This window comes from Adiantum capillus-veneris, chromosome 30 (genome assembly GCF_014529385.1).
Source record: "Adiantum capillus-veneris isolate H3 chromosome 30, ASM1452938v2, whole genome shotgun sequence".
Classification (NCBI taxonomy): Eukaryota; Viridiplantae; Streptophyta; class Polypodiopsida; order Polypodiales; family Pteridaceae; genus Adiantum; species Adiantum capillus-veneris.
This window is the reverse complement of record NC_140960.1, coordinates 5,636,324-5,659,865: the sequence shown is the minus strand read 5'-3', so window position 1 is coordinate 5,659,865 and position 23,542 is coordinate 5,636,324. Positions and strand designations below refer to the sequence as shown.

The 23,542-nt window shown below is 45.1% G+C and overlaps 1 protein-coding gene and 1 pseudogene across 21 annotated transcripts in view; one reads left to right on the top strand and one right to left on the bottom strand.

The window, feature by feature from the left end:
* The window catches only part of LOC147417477 (uncharacterized), a 124,629-nt gene that overhangs the window by 60,463 nt on the left and 40,624 nt on the right, over window positions 1-23,542 (bottom strand). For 13 of the 21 annotated variants that reach the window (XR_015187350.1, XR_015187351.1, XR_015187355.1 and 10 more), the window contains one exon: window positions 15,960-16,088. The exons of 1 other annotated variant lie outside the window; for it this stretch is intronic. Coding sequence is in view for 15 of the 20 variants with exons in the window: in XM_086507504.1 (XP_086363630.1) it covers window positions 15,960-16,088 (129 nt within the window). In the remaining 5 variants the exon portion in view is untranslated. The remainder of the gene's footprint in view (window positions 1-15,959; window positions 16,089-23,542) is intronic. 7 more of the 21 variants (XR_015187353.1, XM_086507496.1, XM_086507506.1 and 4 more) reach the window with 2 other exon arrangements.
* Window positions 16,097-23,409, top strand: LOC147417478 (uncharacterized; annotated as a pseudogene).

Sequence of the window (23,542 nt, the reverse complement as noted above, 5' to 3'; positions counted from 1 at the left end):
GACGACCTTGCGGTTTCTGTGTCTTCTTCTTCTTGGGGCAATCCTTGATTTGGTGACCCGTCTAGCCACATCCAAAGCAAGCCACCTTCTTCACTACATCAACAACTAAAGCATTTTTTGCTTTCTTCTTCTCCAAAGAAGATCTCGGCGGTGATTTTGACTTATGCTGGAATCGGGGTCGCTTTCTCAAAGTACCCTCAGCGGATTGATGGTCTGCACTTCTTTTCTTATCATCGCTTGCTCCATTTATCAAAGGGACATCCTGGCCTTTGCCACTACATCCTCGACGTCAGTCGAGGCTTTGTCCTTGATTAAGATCCAACGGTAATCTCATGTAATCCCAGTAGGTGCATCAGCACACCGTGCGTGGAATCCACCTTGCAGAAGGTGAGCGCTTCTTTGAAAGCCGTGGTGTACTTATCAAAAGATAGAGCTTTCATCGAAAGACTGCAGTTTGGCATAAGCTTTCAAAGGATCCATTTTGGTGAAATCCCTCTTGAATTACACACAGAAGTCAACCCACGTCGTAAGCTTCTCTGTCATGTCGCGCCACCACGTAAGCGCCTTACTGCGCAGATAGAGAGGACTCGTCTAAATCCTCCGTTCATCATGCTCCCCATGGAGGTCGAAATATGTGGTCCACTCGTGCGGCCAGTTATTTACGGCCAATCCCGTACATTCATTCTCCTCCCCTGAGAAATTTGTAGTTTTGTATGGAATTGTGGCAGTTGGACCACCCTGTGAACGCCCAAAAGCAACAATTTGCATTCGCAATTGACGGAGATGGATTTCGCCCTCGGACATTCGCGCAGTCGTCGACTAAGCCGTATTTTCCAGAGCGATAAGTCAAGAACTAAGCCCTTGCACGACCCCTTCGAGTGAGGCCAAGTGAATGTTCGTCTTTGCACGACCCCTTCGAGTGAGGCCAAGCGAATGTTCGTCTGAACTTTCGCGTTTTCCAGAGCGGGTAACACGCTGGTCGAAGCTCTAGAAAGTACTTGTAATCCATGTGTATAGAGCATGCGTGAACGGAATTTAAACATTACCTGGCGTGTCGTCACGCTGCACATCCGAGCTGGAGGAATCCATGGCAAAATCTGTGAAAGATTGGAACTTTCATGTGAGAAGTTGAATTCCCGAAGAGCGCTACGCATCAACGTAAGCGTCTGAAGGAAGGCAGGCGATGGCGAGAGTGCGAGCAAGCGAGAGAGAGGAGCAGTGCGAGCGGAGCAAAGGGCTGAAAACTAAGTTTTGCTGCAAACTCTTAAGTCTCTGTAAGTGAATTCCTAAAAACATGCAGGTTTCATACTGATTCTTTTTTTTTAAAATAAGTATCCCCATTTAAAAGAGCCTAGCCCTTTTTTAAAACAAGGTCACTCCATTTAAATGAACTTACTCAAGAGGCCATAGCGTAAAAAACCTCCAGCACAAAAAAACACCAGCGCTCTAGTCCTTGGTACGAGTGCCGCGTGGAAGCAGAGAAGCATACCACATGCGTGTGTCTGGGCATGTGCATGCCCGTACCATACACGCGATCAGCCTCCAGCTGAGAGCCATGCTGGAAAATAAAATCCACGCTAGAAAGCCAGCGCAAGCTCTCTCCCGTTCTCCACAAATCCATACAAAGCACACAGAGAATTACCGACGCACAGAGAGAGGTAATTCTCTCTCTCTCTCTCTCTCTCTCTCTCTCTCTCTCTCTCTCTCTCTCTCTCTCTCTCTCTCTCTCTCTCTCTCTCTCTCTCTCTCTCTCTCTCTCTCTCTCTCTCTCTCCACGCTTCGCACAGAGAAGGAGATTATAGAGAGATTTTTATTTTTTCAAGTTACTGTATGCTGAATTTAGTCTAAATTTAGCAAATTAATGAGAGATGTACTGATTTTCTACGGATACCAGTAAAAGCAATAAAAATCCACCGAATTTTAGCACTTCCACCTGCTAAATTGCTGAATTTTATCAAAAATCAGCGAGAAGCACATTAAATTTCACCTACAAACATACTCATGAGAAGAAAATAATCGATTAAACAGTTATTTCATCAAAAATTACATGAAATAGTGATTATCTGACTCTAACCAACCGGTAGGTGTGCACACAGTCCTTCGTGCAACCAAGCCGACACTGATACCATGAAACGAACACAGGGAGTCGATCTCCTGGCTACAGGGAGACACGTTGGAGGAACCACCCAACCATAGCCACCACCCGACAGCTCCCCCGTGCTGAGGCCAACGTCCGAGGACGTAGGCGTGCACCTGTAAGACTGAGCGTACCATACCACCTGGCCTCACCTCCTCGAGGTGACCTTGCGCACTCCTAGCCTCACAAGCTAACCACTGGGACTCTGCCAGTGGGAGTCGATAACTGCAAATGAGGCCTTGGCCTCCCTTTTATAATAATGGCGGCCACACTGGCCGGTTTCACACTATGTCCGCACGGACACTGGACGCCCATCCCGACGACATCTAAGCTAGATCCCCTCTCCTGTGAGCACGACATAACAAATTCACTTAAAAACAATTCACAATTCAAGAGTCGACACGGCCCGACATAGTTCCATGCCAAGAGAGATTGGTCCCAAAGACTGGCACCCCTTTTGATATTTCTTTTATATTAATCTTTGAGCAAAGTGCAACTCCCACCGGTGCTCGCTCTCAGACTCTGCGTCTAGATGCGTTGAGAAGTGAGCTCTCTTCGGTCATTTATAAACATTACAAGGGGTGCGAAAAGCAAAGATCCAAAAGCTTCTAACTCAAAAGCAAAAGTCCCAAAAGCTTTTGACTCAAATCTGCCAACAAAAAGCAGCAGCGCAATTTGCCAAATTTCCGTATAGTTGCCACGTTACCATGCCAACGCAAAAAGCAGACGTCTGTACAATGAAACGTCAATCTGTCCGCACAGGGTGCCACGTTAACAATCCGTACAGCTTGTTCGTACCACCTGTCCGCACAGTTCTGTCCACGTCAACAAGGGTTGTCCGCAGGGTCATCCCACGTCATCAATTTGTGACAGAGATGGGAGATTGCTCGCACTCTTATTGAGTGCAACATCTCCTTCAATGTATTGAGGACTGACCAATGGAAAAGGATGGTGAAGGCTATTGCACAGGTTGGTCCCACAAATACATGGACCGGCTTAGAGTACAAGAAAATACGCACGACAATGCTTGATGAGGAGAAGGCTTTGATTACCAGGGCTTTGGCTCCACCAATGAAGGCAAGATGGAAACAATTAGTGTCACAAAACGGGAGCGTACATGAGCACTTAGAAAATCTGAAAATTATAATTCTTTGAAAACATGAGAGAAGGGAGAAGATCGACACAGTATTGGGGACCAGAAGATGGGCTAGCCCCCCCCCCCCCCCGTTAAGAGTATTCTTTTATTCAGGGAGAATTCTTATACAAGCACGAGAACCCGAGGAAACCCCTCCGTTCTGTAATCTTAGGCCCGAAGGTCATGCTTTCCCGTGAAGGGCTTGGGCACAAGGCCGTTCCTTCCCGTAAGGGACTTAGGCGCGAAGCCGTACTTTCCCGTCAGGGACTTAGGCGTGAAGCCGTACTTCCCGTGAAGGGCCTTCCCGTAAGACGGGAGATTCCTGCAAAACAAACCACACAAAGCAACAATTCTCAATGCGTATCAACACCTTATACCTGTCGCTCCTTGCTCGGAGAATCGACCCCCATACTCAGTCGTCACGCGAACACTTGCAAATTCTGTCGCCAGGCTCTACTCCAAAATCCCAACGCTAGTTCTTCCTGTTGCTCCCGGCCTCCTCAAAACTGAACCGCTGGCTTACCCTTTTATAGGGTTTGGCACCCGACGGGAATAGAGGCCCAAAAACAGAGCCTAGCGCTCCTAGAGAGAGATCGCAAATTCAGCCCCCCCCCCCCCCCCCCCCCCCCTGCATAGCTTTTAGCGCTGCCAATTTTTTTGAAGGACTTGCTTTATTTTATTAATAAAAGCCTGGTCACTTAAAAGTGACCGGCCAGTTTAGTAAAATAAAGTGTGAACCTGTTCAAACTTTAAAAACTCACTTAGTCAATGAAATAATGCCACACGGACACATTCCAGGCGTCCCCGGGTGCAGGACACGACACAGATGCAATGCAAACACAGACTCCTCACGAGAAAACATCTGTCCTCCCGCGACTGTTCCTGCTTTTCGTAAAAAGCTTCATTGAATCCATCTTTATTCTTGTGCTTGCGTTCTTACGCGTATTTTCTTACTCAGTTCGGATTTCCTCCTTAGCCTACGGGATGCCCCCTTACTGATGCACCCGTCACCCATCATGTGACGCATCAAGGGCACTCGTAACCCGGCCCTTTCCACCGAACTTATGGAAACTCCTTCGCGATGTTTACCGTCACCCATCAAATGACACATCAGAGTTGTCCGTTCCTGATGGCAGTTCCTGTAGCTACAATCTTTTAACAGTTCTTAGTGCACATAATAAAATATCATAAAAAAGAGATTAGTCATTAGAAATAAGAAAATAGTCCAATTAGCAACATCCCTCTGGCTTCTAAACAATTGACCTCAACTGTAGTGCTTGGACATATACCTCCAGTATCTCGATCTAAGCTGCTAATTTCTCCTGCGTCATCCACTGAGCATCTAGGTTCGAATAGTTTTTAAACTTAACCAAATACTTCCGTGTTATCTTTCCGGATTTGAGAGACCGCTCTTGATGACTTACTATCTGCTCTGGTTGGAGTATTTCTTCTGTTTCCTCAACCTCAGGAGGTTCCTCAGCACTAGGCTGGCTCGGAGACGGTCCCACATATGGCCGGAGTAAACTAACATGGAAAGCATTATGGATCTTCCAATTAGGCGGTAGCTCTAATCGGAAAGCGACATCATTCACTCGCTCAGTGATCTTAAACAGCCCATAATAACAGGTAGAAAGTTTTACCACTTTCCCCTTATGGGACGCTTGTTTCTTAAGTCTTGCCTTCTCAAACTTGAGTAAGACTAACTGTCCGACCGTTAAGTCTAGATTTTCCTTCTGTGCTTGTCTGCAGCTTTCTTATGCTTTTCCTGAGAGCGTAGGATAGCTCTCCTAACTTGCTCGTAGGCTGTGTCCAAATCCCGAACAAATTCATCTGCTGCAAAGATCTTATCCTTAGTTAAAAGGATGGGTGGAAGCAAAGGCTTACCATAGAGAATCTCAAAAGGTGCTTTCCCCGTCGCTGAGTGTATGGTATTGTTATACGCATACTCGACAAGAGGCAGATATTTCTCCCAGTCAGATTGCCGGTCTGACACATAAGCTTTTAACATATCCAATACTGTGGAATTGGCTATCTCACTTTGCCCGTCCGTTTGAGGATGGTAGGCAGATGAAAAATTCAGCTTTGTACCAAGATTATCCATCAAGGCACGCCAAAAATTTCCTGTCATGCGAGGATCTCAATCGCTCACAATAGACTTAGGCATTCCATGATGCTTAAAGATCTGTGCTAGAAAGACCCTAGCCATATGATCTGCTTTGATCGTTTTCTTGACTGGTATAAAGTGTGCTTGCTTGCTAAACCTATCCACAATGGTCCAGATCGCGTCATTTCCAGTTTGAGTTCTAGAGAGGTCCATGATGAAGTCCATGGCAATACTTTCCCAAGGTTCATTAGGCACAGGCAAAGGTTGTAGCAACCCAGGCGTCTTATGCCGATCATACTTCACTTTTTGGCAAACCAAGCATTCCCTGACATACTTATCAATGTCTGCTTTAAGGCTAGGCCAAAAGAAATATCTTTCCATTGCTAAGGTCGTAAGGAGAATACCCCGATGACCCGCATAAGACGAAGCATGTGCTTCATCCATGATCTTCTTTCTTAATGGTTCCGCCACACATATGGCCTGATGGTGGTAGAGATAACCGTCCCGAATGGAATAGGGAAACTCACTCTCTCCACGATGTATCTTTCCCCAAATGGTGGAGAAGTCTGGATCAGTCGGATATAAATCTGGTAGTGCTTCTAATTCTTGGTGATACACCGAAGTGATAGCGTTCACCCTTGGCCGCCTAGACAATGCGTCTGCGACTACATTCTTACTCCCAGCCGTGTGAAGGATCTGGAAGTGAAACATAGACAAAAAGTTTGCCCATCTCATCTACTTTTCAGATAGTTTCCTTTGTGTAAGAAAATACCGCAAACTCTGGTGATCAGTCTTGATCACAAAATCCGCTCCTAGAAGGTAGTGCTTCCAGTTGGATAAGGCGTGAATCACAGCCGAGAGTTCCTTTTCGTAGATTGATGCATGCAACTCTGCATCCTTAAGCCGTCTGCTTTCATATGCCACTGCATGACCTTCTTGGTTTAACACTGCTCCGATACAATCGCCTGAAGCATCGCAGTGAACCTCAAATGGTTTCCTTAAGTCAGGCACTATCAAAATAGGTCCATGGCTTAGCAAGTACTTGAGCCGATCAAAAGCTCCTTGTTGTCTCGATCCCCATCTGAAAGAAATCTTCTTCTTTGTCAAATCATGAAGTGGTCCTCCTACATGAGCAAATCCTCGGACAAGCCTTCGATAATATGAACATAATCCCAAAAAGCTACGTACATCATGTACCGTAGTGGGAATAGGCCAATCTTCTACCACTCGGATCTTGGCAGGATCCATACTCACTTGATTGTGAGAGACTATATGGTCGAGATAGTGTATCTCAGAGAGAGAGAACTCGCTCTTCTTTGCATTCACATGCAACTCATGCTTTCGCAATTCTTGAAACACTAAGTCCAAGTGCTTCCGATGTTCCTCTTCTGACTTAGAGAAGATGAGTATGTCGTCAAAGAATACTCCCGTAAAAGCTCGATACGGGCTGAAAATGCGGTCCATCATGCGATTGAACGTCGCAAGAGCATTGGTCAAGCCGAAAGGCATTACCAAAAATTCATATAGTCCAAAGGTTGTGCGAAAAGCAGTCTTATGGACATCCTCAGGGGCGATCCGTATCTGATGATACCCACTCTTTAAGTCTATGCGACTATAGACACTTGCACCCTGCAACTTATCAAGTATATCATCAATCCAAGGGATCGGAAAGCGATTCTTGATCGTGATCTTGTTTAAAGACCTGTAGTCGATGCACATTCGAAATGTGTCATCTTTCTTCTGCACGAGTAGCATTGGAGAGCAGTAGGGTGAAGCACTTGGCCGTACTAACCCTTTCTCTAGAAGCTCGTTGACTTGCTTCAAAATTTCCTCTTGTTGAGCAAGACTCACCCGATAAGGGGGTTGATTGGGAGGCGAGCTACCCAGTATGAGATCTATGCGGTGGTCTTCCGGGCGTACTGGAGGGAGTTCATCAGGAAGTGTTTCCGTGAAACAATCCTTGTACTTTTCAATAAATTGAAGACGCTTAATTTCCAGACTAGAGAGAGAGTCCCTACTAGTTTTATCCTTTGCAAAAATCAAGTAAGTAGAAACACACTTCTTCATTTCTTTCTTAATGGAGATATGGCTTACAATTGGGAACTGCCAATCTCTTGCATCAGCTTGAATCTTTATTTTCTTACCCCCATGATCAAAAGTGAGGGTCTTTTCCACATACTCGGGAATAGGTGTCATGTGAAAGTGCCATGGCATACCCAAGATGATATCAGATCCCTCGATGGGTGCCATAAATAATGATTCTCGGTCCTTGTACTCGCCAATCCGAAGATTGAGCTGTCCTTGCACGGGAGTTGCATTGGTTGTCAACCCCTCGAATGCCGATCCGGATGTAACCGGTGTGCCAAGCTGAGCCGATGTAAGGCACAAACATTCTGCAGTATCCAGGGAGATGAAGTTATCCGTGGATCCTGGATCATAAGGAATCAATACTCGCTGGTTGTTCAAAGACCCCCAGCCCTTCAGAAGTTCACGCTTTCCTTTCTCCATTTCTGTGTTTCCTTGAACATCTGGAATTGAGTTCGAGCTTGGTGGTGCGGGTTCCTTCCTTGCTTTCTCTTGCCTCGTAGAGGCTTGCTCTTGCCGTTGCTGCTTTAGCGGACAGTCCGGTTTCATATGTCCTTTCTCGCCACAGTAGAAGCATCTTCCTTCCTCTCTGAAATTTTGAAGTTGAGTAGGGGAAAGATACTTAGTTCGTTTGCCAGTGCCCTCTGGCTTCTTAGAATGATCATCGTCTCTAGATGGAGGACGTTTTCTTCCTGGGCCCCCATGGTCATCGTAGACCCCTCTTTGTCTTGCACGGTAAGTGCTATGCTCCATCTTTTTGGGCGTCCCAGTTGAGTGCAAATCCTCAACAATGATTGCTGACTCCATCATCCTTTGAAGAGTATCATGCGGATACACCTTCATACTCTTTCGAAGCTGCGGTTGGAGACCCGCTTCGAACTTTCTTCTCTTTTCCTCGTCGGCAATCTTCATGAAGGGAGTGACCTTCAGAAGAACCGACCAATACTTGTCCACAAAAGTCGTTACTCTTTCATGTTCCTTCTGGGCAAGCAAGTCCCATTCCTTCCGTATGTCCTGCTCGAAGTCAGGTGGAAGAAATTGTTCATAAAATTCAGATTTGAAGCTCTCCCAAGTTCTGGCCTGTGAACCTTCCAGAATCTTGGCTAACCACCAATTACTTGCCGTTTCCTTGAGGTGCATCCGCACGTGGCGTAATTTGGGTTTTTCTGTGAAGCGCCCATTGGTAAAGGCGACTTCAAACTGTCTGATGAAGGACAGTGCTTTGGAGATGTCTCTCCGTCCGTTGTAGGTTTCGAACTTGATGTCCTTGTCGCCCAATTTGAAGACTCTCATGTGATGTTGAGACTTGCGACCTTGCTTCTTGAATCGAGGCTTATCTTTAGGTTGATGTAGGGTAGTGGCAGTAGTAGCTACTTCCTTCTTCTGACGAGATGATCGAGAAGTAGAAGTATAATCAGGAGAGTAAGATGGAGATGAGATAGAGATGTCCTTGCTCTCGTCTAGCAAAGAGAGCGCTTTTGCCTGGCCTTTTCTTGAAGTAGGCCGTTCATTCCGATCCGAAGATCCTTTGTGCACCTCGGCACGTTCTTCTTCTCTTGCCTTCTGTGGTCTCACGCCAACAGTGTTGTCTGGATGCTTGGCTGCATCAGTTCCATTCGTTTTCTTCATTCCGCCCAAAAGCTTTTGGACGTCTGCCAACAGTAAGATTTGTTGCAACTCCGCAAGCTGAGCTTGCACTTGTTGAAGCTCCTCTTCAACGCTTCTCCCTTGGCTCGACATGGTTCTTCCCGTTCTTCCCGGAATCGTATTTCTTTGCAGAGAAAGAGAGGAGTCCGAGCTCTGATACCACTATCACAAAACGGGAGCGTACACGAGCACTTAGAAAATCTGAAAATTATAATTCTTTGAAAACATGAGAGAAGGGAGAAGATCGACACAGTATTGGGGACCAGAAGATGGGCTGGTCCCCCCCCCCCGTTAAGAGTATTCTTTTATTCAGGGAGAATTCTTATACAAGCACGAGAACCCGAGGAAACCCCTCCGTTCTGCAATCTTAGACCCGAAGGTCGTGCTTTCTCGTAAAGGGCTTGGGCACAAGGCCGTTCCTTCCCGTAAGGAACTTAGGCGCGAAGCCGTACTTTCCTGTAAGGGACTTAGGCGTGAAGCCGTACTTCCCATGGAGGGCCTTCCCGTGAGACGGGAGATTCCTGCAAAACAAACCACACAAAGTAACAATTCTCAATGCGTATCAACACCTTATACCTGTCGCTCCTTGCTCGGAGAATCGACCACCGTACTCAGTCGTCACGCGAACATTTGCAAATTCTGTCACCAGGCTCTACTCCAGAATCCCAACGCTAGTTCTTCCTGCTGCTCCCGGCCTCCTCAAAACTGAAACGCTCGCTTACCCTTTTATAGGGTTTGGCACCCGGCGGGAATAGAGGCCCAAAAACAGAGCCTAGCGCTCCTAGAGAGAGGAGAGAGCGATCGCAAATTCAGCCCCCCCCCCCCTGCGTAGCTTTTAGCGCTGCCAATTTTTTTGAAGGACTTGCTTTATTTTATTAATAAAAGCCTGGTCACTTAAAAGTGACCGGCCAGTTTAATAAAATAAAGTATGAACCTGTTCAAACTTTAAAAACTCACTTAGTCAATGAAAATAATGCTACACGGACACGTTCCAGGCGTCCCCGGGTGCAGGACACGACACAGATGCAATGCAGACACAGACTCCTCACGAGAAAACATCTGTCCTCCCGCGACTGTTCCTGCTTTTCGTAAAAAGCTTCATTGAACCCATCTTTATTCTTGTGCTTGCGTTCTTACGCGTATTTTCTTACTCAGTTCGGATTTCCTCCTTAGCCTACGAGATGCCCCCTTACTGATGCACCCGTCACCCATCATGTGACGCATCAGGGGCACTCGTAACCCGGCCCTTTCCACCGAACTTACGGAAACTCCTTCGCGATGTTTACCGTCACCCATCAAATGACACATCAGAGTTGTCCGTTCCTGATGGCAGTTCTTGTAGCTACAATCTTTTAACAGTTCTTAGTGCACATAATAAAATATCATAAAAAAGAGATTAGTCATTAGAAATAAGAAAATAGTCCAATTAGCAACAATTAGGGTGCACAATCATTTCAGATAATTGAACTGACATACGTCGATGCCACATCATGAACATTCTTGTGGCAGCTTGCGGCTTGCCTTGGCACTTATTTTTTACGAACCGTGGATATAGGGAAAGATATCACACGTCGGTTCATTTACACGCACATTCGGCAAACAGTTAAAGATGGCGCAGAGAATGTGGTACAGGTTGTCAGTGATAATGCATCAAATTACAAAGCAATGGGTGACTTGATTTCAACAGAGTTTGCATCCAAGTTGGACCCCTGTGCTGCACATTGCCTTGATTTACTCATGGAGGGGATAGGGAAACTCCCTTGGGTGCTTCCTATTGTGTTGTTGCAACAAAGATCACCACATTCTTCCGCAAGAAGCACCAAGCACTTGCCATCTTCAAGAGCCACAACCAGTTGGATATGGTATTGCCTTCAAAAACAGGTTTGCCTATATGTATTAGGTGCTCCGTAGGCTCTTCAAGCTGAGGGATTCCCTGATGCAAACTGTGGTGGATCCCAAATGGAGAGACATGCACAATTCCTAACAGGAGAACACTAAGTACATCCAGAGGCATGTTCTTGATGAGAGCTTTTGGACAGAGGTGCAATCTCTCACAGTGGCTTTGCAGCTTGTTCACGGGTTGTTGCGTGTCACGGATATGGAGGGGTCCACACTTGGGCTGGTTTACCATTCGTTCTTGTAGATGAAAAGCCACATTGGAGAGTGTCCTTTGTCTCAGCAGCAATACGTTTCCTTGATTGCATCATTAACAATTGTTGGCAATTGTTTTTTTTCAGGTAGCTGAGAGCTGCTACACTGAGATGCTTGTCTTTTTTACGGCTATGTGCAGACGAGATGCCATATTGGCTATTGTGGAGAGTCAATGGACGTTCATGAACTGTCCTATATATGGAATGGCTCCATGTCTCCATCCTCTCTACAAAAAGCCAGAACTATTCCATGATAGAGATTTGCTTGCACTGCGCGATTCATACACCTCGTTAAGGTATGACGAGGACACACAGTCGGAGATTGATGCTGAGACCGAGCTTCATCAACATCTTAGGGCCTTCCTTTGTGCGGCCAATGGCACTCAGACAAGAGGCCAGAGCTATGGGAGACAGGGTCTTCCAAAGCTTACAAATCTTGCGTTACGCCTACTTTCGCAAGGAAATACTAAACCATTGCCACTTTCGCAGGTAAATACTAAAACCTAAATCATTGTAATTTCCCAATTGAAGGATTGCTCTACGGGTGCTTGTGAGTGCAATTGGAGTGCCTACTCATTGATCCACACCAAAATACGCAACAGGCTGAGCACTCCACAAATAGAGAGGTTGGTTTACTGTAGAGCCAACATGAAGCTCGTGCGAGCCTACCATGCTTTGGGGACACCAAAGCAGGTAATAATCAATATGCGGTTCTGTTAACTCGTCAATTTTACTCTATGATCAAGCTCTTTGTAACGTCGGTTTAGTTTTTTCTATGAGCAGGTAGATCCCACACAGGCTAAGATGGTGTCTGATCCCACTACTTAGAACATTGAGCAACAGAAAAGAGATTAGCAGGAGGAGATTCTTCAGCTCCTTCATAGAGAGCTGGAGAGTGTGGATCGACGTGTGACCAGATCGCGAGCATGAGCATTCAGCATTCCACTCCTAGAGCGAGTTCCAGATCCAGATATTCAGGATGTGAGAGCATACGCAAAGGAAAGCTTGTGTGCAATGCGGTTGAAGCAGCTTGAACTCATGCCAACCCACACAGGGGCTTCAACCCCACCATTTAGCTACACCGTACTGGCTATAAAAGCAGCGCAAAAATATTTACAGATTATGCTGCCGCCTCTTGTGAACAAGGAGGAAGGGGGCTCGTCTGAACCCAACCTTAGCACTAACGCACTAGACAACACATATCAAGCACTTGCACAAAGACGACGGACACGAAACATTCAAGTCACATTCACATCACATCATCCATCGAGATATCTGATCATGATCTATTAGCAACGTGTTTAGCAATCACATCTAGATCTATCCCAGATCTCCACAGATGTCTTGTTTGACTAATTCTTATTGCTATCATGTCCATCTCATCTAGAATCACAAGACCAATCCATCTCATCTGAAATCACAAGACCAAAATGACTGCATCAAACATGCACTCAAACACTACTCACATGAGAGCAAATGTAAATCAGATTCATTTCGGGAATTCCCAGTTCAAAGTACTTCTTTCATAAAGTCATATAGTAGAATACTATCAGCCCATATCAATATCCCTGAAATCCAAAGGAAAACCAAAGACTTTATGTAACCTATGACAAAAGAGCAGAGTAACTACCCTCTTGTGCACTCCCACCTCCACCAAATTTAACCCGCTGATCTTCAAGAACGCTTGGAATAGTCGAAACTAGACCAAAAGCGTCAAGATAAAGTTCCAAATCTGGGGAGTATCTGCGAGGTCTTCCTCCTCCATCCACTTCGCATCCAATGCTAGATAGTTCTCAACTAAGAACCGCCATTCACTTTACCTTCCTCTTTTCTTTCCATGTGAGCCAGTATCTGTTCTGAAACGAGAATCTCCTCAGTCTCTTCCACTTCACGTTGCTCTTCAGGCTCCCTGCCCATTGGCACCTCACTTGGATCTGAGGAATCCTTTGATATACCAACTGATTCCCTTTTCCTTTCTTTCCTTGTGTCCTAGGACATGTGGGTAGCTAGCCTCCCATGTCCATTGGCACATCGGTCTCAATCATCAGAACCCTGAGACACTACCATCTCATCCCCTTTCTTCTCCAGAATCCTCTGATGCACTTGCATTTGGTTTCCTTAGTTCGTCGAAACCCTCAACTGATTCTCGAGATTCATGTGATGAGCTGTCATCCGGTGCCCTTGATTTATTCTCTCCACTCGCAGAATCTTGCCCCATGGAGGTGGATATTATCCTATCCGTACGATAAGTCAATGAGCCGGCATGCATTCCACATCGTTGCTTAGCATGTCCCATACGTCTCTGAATAGAATCAGGCTTCTGGTTTAGACGATAATCTCGAATATCTGTTGGTAATCCATAGCAAAACCACTCAATCTGGTTTGTCGAAGTAATCTTCCGAAGCGAAGATACTGGCAGATAAGTATCGCAAAATCTCTAGCAGTAGTCATCCAATGTATCTTTCGTAGTCATTCTCAAGTGATGCCAAGCCGTGATGACATCTCTTTCATATTCATCTGATATCCAAGCTAACGTGAAAATTTTCTTGTGCTTCTCTGCGTAACAACAAAGTGACCACCATGTCTATGCAGTTCCTTTCAAGTAAGATGCCGCCCTTCGCACCTTGGAGTGTTCTATGAACCGTCCTCCAGAGAAGGCGACGTCAAACTGTTGTACAAACTCGAGGGTTTGATGGGTGTTCCTGATCGCTTGAAAAACGTCTTAAACCTGACGGCTTGACCCCCTTCCTTAAATTCCTTGGTCTTCTTCCGCATCTGATCACCACAAAATGAAGCGCTTCGACAAACCTTGCGAGAAAATACAGCACGCTGAAATCTCTGTTTTTGCCTCTAAAATGCACCAGATCACCTGTTTCGCAGTTCCCTAGCTTCCCCAAAGCTCCTGTGACTATTAGGGATCAAAAAGGGTCAAAACCCTAAACCTGGAAAATAACAAAGCAGGCTGTAATTCCCTGTTTCGGGCTCCTTTAGCGTGTTGGTCGCATCCATAGTAAGCTCTCGCGCTTGTAAGGCTACTTGCCCTTTGATTTGGACGAGATTTCTCGCGAGCAATCTCTCCGAACCAACCTATACCTGCGAAGGATTAGCAACTAGCCGATCCAATACGTATACAAGAGGCTCTTGCCTCGACAATCGTGCAACATACCAATGAGTAGCACTTGAGCCGGGCATCACATAAAGGGGTGAGGGGTGCCGAAAGCAGACACATTGTGCTACCACCATGTGTCCCTTATGCCCTTTTGACTTAATTTCCTCATATCCACCAACTTATAAAGTGTCGTGTGGGGCCTAAATGACTTTGAACTAAGCCTACCCAACCTTTTACTACTCAGATTTCAATGCCGATTGGCCCGACCAACTCATCGGGACCTAGCCTTCGCTGCTACGAGTGAAACTCTCGGTCATCCGCCATTTCACACTGGCCATACAATTCCGGCCATTTGAGACATCAAAAAGAGGGTCCCAAAAATCAAATAAAAGTCAAGGGCAAGAAACCAACAACTAAGGTTAGTGGTTGTCACAGCCTCGTGCCATTGCGACTCCTCCATGCTAGTAGAGCCACTCTTCCAAACGATTCGCTTCATACAAAGAATGAGAGAGCTACTCCCAAACAAACTCACGTGTAGAGCCTTTGGGGCCTCGAGACAGCTCTCTAAGTCAGGAGGTAAGGGTCCTTGTATTCACACGTCAAAGTATGGTTTGGAGCACATGGTTTAAGCATGGATAGACTTCCCCCCTTCCAGTACGACCCAAATCCACCCCTCATTTAGCTCTCACATGGTGAGAGAAACATGGTGCTCAGACAAGACCTATGGTAGCTATACATCAAGGAGACTTGGATCACACCCAGAGAGCCCTCGAAGATGATGTACCGCAGAGATCAGTTCATGACAACACTGGTTGAGGAATTCATCGAAAGGCCGAGATACAGACACATGCATGCCTCATAGCTTGCAGGTGGCAATTGGCCAACTTAGGGTATCCTCACACAAAGGGGTCATTATTGAGCAGGCTGAGGTAATCAAAGCCAGGAGACGACGATCCTGCAGGTGGCAATTGGCCAACTTAGGGTATCCTCACACAAAGGGGTCATTATTGAGCAGGCTGAGGTAATCAAAGCCAGGAGACGACGATCCAGAGCCCGAGACTACATTGCAAACAGATCCAGGAGATCAAGTCTTGCACTACCAGCTGCCGAGGAGAGAGGGGCCCGGATGGCAGACCCAGCAGCTACCATTCAAGCTGTGCTTAGCCCACATCCACCCATGTACAACATCCTACAGCCTCAGTTTAGTACAGGATGGAACTAAATAGCTTGATGCATTTTCATGATCATGTAACCCTGAGCATATAGCTCCATCCATCCCCTAAGGAAAGTGCTCCATCACCCTCGCCTTGATGGATCATTATCACATCATTCCTTTATACCTTTTGTCCTTTCCTGATAGATGGAAGACATACACCCATGTACACCTGATTTGTCTCATAGCTAGCCACTCTCTCCAAAAAAAAAAATGCGCGCCTAAATAGGTTTGCTTACCAACTGAGAACAACAATCAATTTGCATCACACATCATCAAAATGCAAAGTGACGACAGCCCTTTGAAGGAAGAGGTCAATTAGCAAAAACATTTTAAACCATGTGTACAAACAATACATGAAGTACAGCAACATAATCACCTTTGATGAAAACCACCGCCTGTCTTAGAACAGTATCTGATTTGCTTGGAGTAGGTATGCTTACTAACTGAGAACAACAATCTGAATTCGCATCACATATCATCAAAAATGCAAACTGACGACAGCCCTCTGAAAGAAGAGGTCAATTAGCAAAAACAATTTAAGCCATGTGTACAAACAATACATAAAGTACTGCAACATACTGCTGATACTAAATGCAACCTTTGATGAAAACCACCGCCTGTCTTCTGGTATGCTTGGAGTAGGTGGGCACAATTCTGGCAAAAGGGTTTTTTCAAGGGTATCAATAATTTATCCTTGTATTGAAAGGAGAAAGGGAAAGGCCAAGGGCCAGCTAGCGGTCGAGGGAGGCTTGTGCAGCCCATGCCAGATATATAGGTCAAGGACCAGACTATGGAACATCACCTGGTCCTAATTTGAAGGAAAGGCCCATTCAATTTCAAACAGCAGACACCAATTGATTTCTTTTGCCAAGGCAGGCATTGGTTCAACAACTGAAGAGCTTCACATTTTAGAATTTGTGAGCAGGTTGTTTTTGTGGATAAGAGAGAACCTTCTCTAATGCTCATCTTATTTTCCAGGTAAATGACTAGGCAAGCTGTTATTAATTGACAATGACCTGCTTTCAATCATAAGCTAATCCAGCACCCATTTCTCACAAAGAAGAATAGTCTTTCAATGTTAGGCTTTATTAAAAGTATATTTTGTTTTGCAGGTTGTTCCTCCAGCACTAGTTCCACCTCAGAGGATAAAAGTTTAAGACTGATTTCTGCATGTCAGTGCTCTTTTGGGCTGTGTAAATTGTTAGAAGGCTTCCTTTTGTTCTAATCATTTACTAAAGTGGAAGGACCTAGTTCTAATAATAAACTTCTTATGTAGAGGGCTGCAAGACTCTATACCTGCTATCACTTTCAACAAATGTTTTTTTTTTGTCAAGCTAATGGCATGCCTCTGACTTAACTGGCATGGGTAAATACTAAAGCTCAATAATGCTGTCAGCAGTCTTAGGAGATTTCCCAGGTGGGTTAGCACTCAAGTCATTTTTCCCTAGGTACGAGGGATTTCTTTCAATCATCATGTTTGTATACAAGTCACATACTCACCCATCCTGGAGATCGTATTGATCTATTATACACCTAGTTTATACCACCCCCTATTTCGTCCTAAGTTCCATAACTAATAGTTAGTAGCTTTGTTGATCAACGTTGCTCTCTAAGTACCAAGGGACGCATCAGAATCGTAATATTTGTGTGTCTCATAAGCCAAATTCAGCTCTCTCTAAATGTTGATATCCCCCACCCCCAAGCGAATCATCCACATGGAGGAGATGCTAGATCTTGAAGTACAATGGTAGAATGTGTCATGGGTCTCTACAACACATCAGATGAGACATACATGGGCCTATCTCTAGCACACAAATCAGTGATAACAGCCCTTGCTACACATAAATCATACACCACAGACAGAGAGAGAGAGAGATTACACTACGGCTACAAATAAATGAAAATGATTTTTGTGTTCAAAGAATGAATTTATGAATTTATTGGTACCAATTATGAACTGGTGAATTTTTCAGTGCAATGTGCCATCTGGAAATTTACCCACCTCCGGATGGTATGATAAGTAGAACAATAACCGGACACAGTGCAGAATAGTTCAGAACAAGCACATGAATAAGATGGTGTCCCCGGTCGGCTCAAAAAAGCCATAATTTACCCAAGAAAGTGAATACGACCCAACGGAAGCCAACACACTTAGCCGAGAGAGATAAAATCGATCGAGTTGTTAATACTCCAAAGTGGCCAAAAAAAACGCTCATTTTTAAGTCAACGGTTTAGAACCTTTTAAAAATGAGTGGCTTGGTCAGTATGAGCGCGGTCAAAGGATTTAACATTAAAATAAGACTAAAAACTACAGCTCTCTCTCTCTCTCTCTCTCTCTCTCTCTCTCTCTCTCTCTCTTTGTGTGGCAAGGAATTAGCATGTGCAAGCCTACATGAGGTAGCACTACCAGTTTGTGGTTCTAGACAACACTCTCCACCCACACGCAGAGTTCTCTCTCTCAGCTCTCAGCTCAGCCCATTCTCTCTCCCATTACGATTTTCTTGCTCTAGTGTCTGTGAAGGTAGTGCAGAGGCTGACGAACACGGGGCAGAGGCAGAGTGCAAGCATAGGAGCTTGTGTGCATCCCTGCGGGGAATAGTCGCACTCAGACACGTGTAGTACTGGCTGCCCATGAAAATTTCAGCACTCTGATCCATTCCAGAAGTGTGCGCATCCCTTATGCAAGCAAAAATTAGTAGAAGCTTCTCCCGTTCACAAAATCCAAATACAAAGCAGACATAGCCATTCTCGGCTACACGTATGATGAATTTTCAGCCAATAGGCTTATGAAACAATGCATCTTTATGCATCAAAAAAGTATTTGGGACATGAACAGTGAATTTTGTTCCAGGTTCTCTTGCTTGTAAGAGTTCAAAAATTTAAAAAAAACCCTTCAAGGTAGGTGGGTGGGTGGGTTTGAGGGGCGTGGGCGGGGGGGGGGGGGGACTAGCCCATCTTATGGTCCCTAGTGCTGTGTCGATTTTGTGCATTGTTTTCTCAATCTTTTGTCGTGTAGAATCCAACGAAAAATAGTAAATTACGTTAAATTGTTAAGTGCACGCTTCCGTTTCTGTGGCAGTGGTATCAGAGCAAGGTCTTTTCGTTTCCTTTCTTAAGGAGAGACGATCCTTGGCAGAAAAATACATGTCATGTGGCAGGACACGCAACAGAGATCGAATAGTTCAAGCAAAGATAGCAAAATTCCAAGCCACTCTTGTTGAGCAAGAAGACCCTTGAAAAAGGAAAAGCAAAGATGGTGGAATAGCCACCACACTATTCCCCAATATCAACTCAGGGAATACCTAAGACTAGGGCTCCAACACAACATCTTGTAGTAGGAACTGTCACAAACACTGAAGAACGGAGCCAACATGCAGATTCCGGCCTACAAACCTCAACCCTAGAAACAGCAGAAGAAGTTTTACCGACTAGCAAAGTCTTGTCAAGTGGCCTATCTTTAAAGGAAGAGTTCCCACCAACTTATTGGGCCCTGTTTGATGGGGCCACACAAAAGCCAGGCGTAAAAACTCATGACATGGCAATAGCTGTACCGAATTCCACATTCGACGTTGGTTGTGCTGATGTGGCACCAATACGGATTTCCATGTTTTATGCTGATGATGTGGCAAGTGTATGAATTTCCTAAAATCGCGTTGGCAGCTTTTTGACCGGTTGCTTTTGAGTTTGAATGGTTTTCATGTAAACTGCTTTTAGAGGCCAAGCGCCTTTAGATATGACCCATGGGCTCTCACTTTGGCAATCTACCCGCGGCGGATGTAGGGCAGAGCCATGGGAGTTCTACTCAATTGAAGCAAATATAAAGAAATACCGAAAGGGGCGCCAACGTTTGAGGCTAGTGCTCTCTTGGGGTGGAACACCGCCATTCCCCGTCTCGTGTGTCGCGCTTCTCTTTTAATTCAGTGTTATTTGAAGTGCTTAAAGTTGTTCAATATGTTCTTCTCCGTTGGCACGTGATGCATGTCCCCCTGACAGAGCTTCAAGCGTGTGCTTTTCTGAAAAGCATATTGGTCCTACCAAAGAGCAGACCGCGGAGGATGCAGGGCAGAGCCATGGGAGTTATACTCAATTGAAGCAATACAAAGAAATAAAAAGAGGCACCAAGGTTTGGGGCCACGGCAATGGGGTGGAACACCGCCACTCCCCGTCTCATCTGTCGTGCATCTCTTTCCGTTCAGTGTTATTTGAAGTGCTTAAAGTTGTTCACTCTGTTCTTTTCCGTTGGCACATGGTGCCCGTCCTCGTGACAAGAACCTCCCATTACTCGCCAAATTACTCTATTTGTCACGTGCACACCTAACCCTATGTGCATGTGGACAAGCTACTTCATGACAAGGGTTCGGTTAGCTTAGGAAGTGTTCTGGCACCTTTGTGAGTCTGTTCCCAGACCGTGCATGTCCAGACACTTAGAGTAGTTGCATTTCCTCTGGTTGCACACAGCATGAACATCAGAATACAGTCAATACCCATCAGGAGCATTTTACAGTGCACAGAACCTATTTTCCCTCCTTTAGCTATTTTTCACTTATTTTTATGAAGTGACTTCATTGGGAAACCGGGTAGCAATTTGGCTTCAGACAATATATAAGAAAAGCTAGCACTAGCACTTTCTGGTAGAGGAGGCAACAGAGACCCAGTTGTCTGGCAATGCACCTTCTGAGCGACTCCCGACGGAACAACTTAGTGTTTCCAACCATCAGGAAAGGCCAGCGTTTTTCAGCCATTGCAGATCAGCCCCAGCGTTTTCCAGTTGCAGATCAGCCTAGCGTTCGCAGATTCACAGCGGATTCCCTAGCGTTTTTGCATTTGCAGATTACCATCAGTGTTTGCAGATTCCCGGCGACAAGTACTCCATTAGCATCAGCGTTTTGAATTTTCAGCAGTCAGACTCCGTACCGCTGCCCCCAAACCTCGCAGATCTCACCTTCCCGTAATAGATCCTTGCCGCACGGTCAGATCCGCCGGTGTTTGCAGATTCAGCCCGCTATCCGCAGATTTCAGTATCTGCAGTTTCACATCGTCGTCGTCACTGATATAGAGTCAGAATTCAGCAGATACAAGATTTGCAGATTTCAGCCCCTAGTGTTTTCACTTTCCAGCCCGTCTCGTCATCGCCATCATCGTCGGCAAGACCATTGCATTTAGGCCATTGTAGAGATTAGTGCAATCAATAGCAAAGACTTCTCTCGCCATCGAGAGAGGGGCCCTAGGAGGAGGGTTTGACAACTTTTCTGGTGTCATATTCTTCTCTCTCTATCTCTCAATCTCAGCACCTTCATTCACAGAGTTTACCACTTGTTGTGATCATTTGCACTCTCTCACTAAAGGAACGGAAGGCTCTCCCTTCCGCAAGTAAAAGGAACCCTTGAGGACACTTCGGATCACTCATCTTGAGCAAAGTTCAACATTCACTTCCGTTGCACCACACATTGGTATCAAAGCTTTGACAGTGTTCTGTATCACTCAAGGAAAGAACCACAACTAGCGTGGTTGAAAGAAGATTGGCGCAATCTCAAGCAGAATGGTATGCCAGTCATGTCTTTTTCTAACCATGTTTTGCAGCTCGGCACCCAATTACGCAAATCGGATGATGAGCGCAAAGACGCTTTTTTTTTGGGTTGGACGAATATATCAAGTTTGATGTAGAAGTCTTCGACCCCGTGGATCTCAACAAGGCGGTAGCAATGCTCTCTCCCAAGAGATGAAGCACAACAAGGGAAAGCCTAAGGAGAACAAGACTTCGCAAAGTACCTGTCCGACTTCTGAGAACCCTCAGAACGGTAAGAATGGTAAGAATGGTAACTCTTCTAACCAATCTTCCTCTAGTCTCTCAGAAAAGAACTCACACAATGAATCTAAGGGTAAAGCTAACACAATTGCTAAACCTAAGCTCACCCCCAATGAAAAAGCAGCACAAGGAATTTTAGGAGGATACATCACGCCAAAAGAACAAAGCATTTATTCTAAGGAAGGTCGATGTTATCATTGTCACATCGAGGGTCACATAAAAAGAACATGTCCTAAGATTGAATCTAGCGAATCTAAAGAACCCACAGAACCCACATCCCTTGTTAATGCCATAAATGAGAACACTCGTATGTCCCAAGTTTCTCATGATCCTCCCATTGATGAGTCTCTCAAGAAGTATTATGGTCATATGAATGGTCAACACATGGTGGTCTTGTTTGATTCTGGTAGTATGCATGATGTGATTAGTCCCTCTCTTGTCGAAAGAGCCCGCTTGGAGGTTCGCAAGACATCTCCTTTTGAGGTGTCGGGCTTCGCTCCCGATATGGACTCTCTCATTACAGAAGAGTGCCTTGGTGTGTTATTCACGGTTTAACAAGTGTCCTTCCACAGAAAATTTGTAGTATCTCCTCTCTCAGGATGTGACATGCTTTTAGGCATTCGATGGTTTCGTGAGTATAACCCTCTCATTGATTGGGCAGCCAATACTTTCACTTTCAGTGCCAAAAGTGACTCTCCCATTGTCATTCATGGGGAGGAATTTGTTTATTCTTCACCTCTCATTTCTAATGTGCAGGCGAAGATTGAAAAGAATCAGGAGAAGGAGACTCTCTCAGTCGTGTCTTCCCAAAGCACGACGCATATATTATGTATGATAAAGATGTGATTCTTCACAATGATGATGATTTGTAGGATAAAGATGTGACTGTTCACAAGGATGATGGTTTAGTTAATGCTTTTTCTAGTGAAGCTAACCTCATTGCACGTTTGATTAATCACTAAAAGCCGATCCTGGCTCTCGACTCAAGATATAAGGAACCCCCACAAGAAGTATTGTGTATGCGCATGATTAGTCAATACGCATTGTTCGAGTGTTTCATTCGTGACAGTTTCCTGTATTTTAATCACCGTCCCTTTTCATAGGCATGCCATATTATGATGAACACGATTCGCTCGTGAATGAGCACGGATGTATGCGGATTACTCATAAAAAGATGAAATGTTTGCATTCAAGGAATTCACATACCATGTCTCTTCCTTGGCATGACACAGTCTCCGAAAGAGCAGAAGAAGGATTGAGCATCAAGAATCGGCATTTCTATTGTAGTTTGCCACAATTAATAGATTTAGATCAGGAAGACAAGTTTCGATTTCAATTTTTACGTGTGTTTGCTAAACGGTTTCGCACTCCGTCTCTTTGTTCATTTACATTGCATGCACAGTCTTTAAAGAAGACTAGAATTTTTCCAATCACTTTACATGGAATGGGTATGTTCATGTTTTTGTGTTGGAAGTGGTTTTAAGAATTTTTCTCCTCGGAGATTCTTGATGAAGATGGACCTACGTCCATAGATGCAGTAGGAGCATTGAAGCAGCTACAGATCCCTTTGTCTCTCTTTCGGCGCGGCCCAAAGAAGCGAGCGTTGCAGACCTTTATGAAGTTCAAGTATCGCACGACCCAGGAATCAGAGTGGGCTTGCGAAGAGTCTTTTCCAAGATTCCGAACATTGTTTGCAATCTCCGTCGACGCCATTCAGTTCGGTACCAGTACCTGACTTTAAAAAGGAGGGGATGTCACGTGCACATCTAACCCTATGTGCATGTGGACAAGCTACTTCTTCATGACAAGGGTTCACTTAGCTTAGGAAGTGTTCTGGCATCTTTGTGAGTCTGTTCGCAGACCGTGCATGTCCAAACACTTTAAGAGTAGTTGCATTTCCTCTGGTTGCACACAGTATGATCATCATATTACAGTCAGTACCCATCAAGAGCATTTTACATTACACAGAACCTATTTTCCCAATTTAGCCATTTTTCACTTATTTTTATTAAGTGACTTTGTTGGAAAATGGGTAGGGCAATTTGGCTAAGACAATATATAAGAAAAGCTAGCACTAGCACTTTCTGGCAGAAGAGGCAGCAGAGACCCAGTTGTCTGGCAGTGCACCTTCTCAACAAGACCCCCGGCGGAAC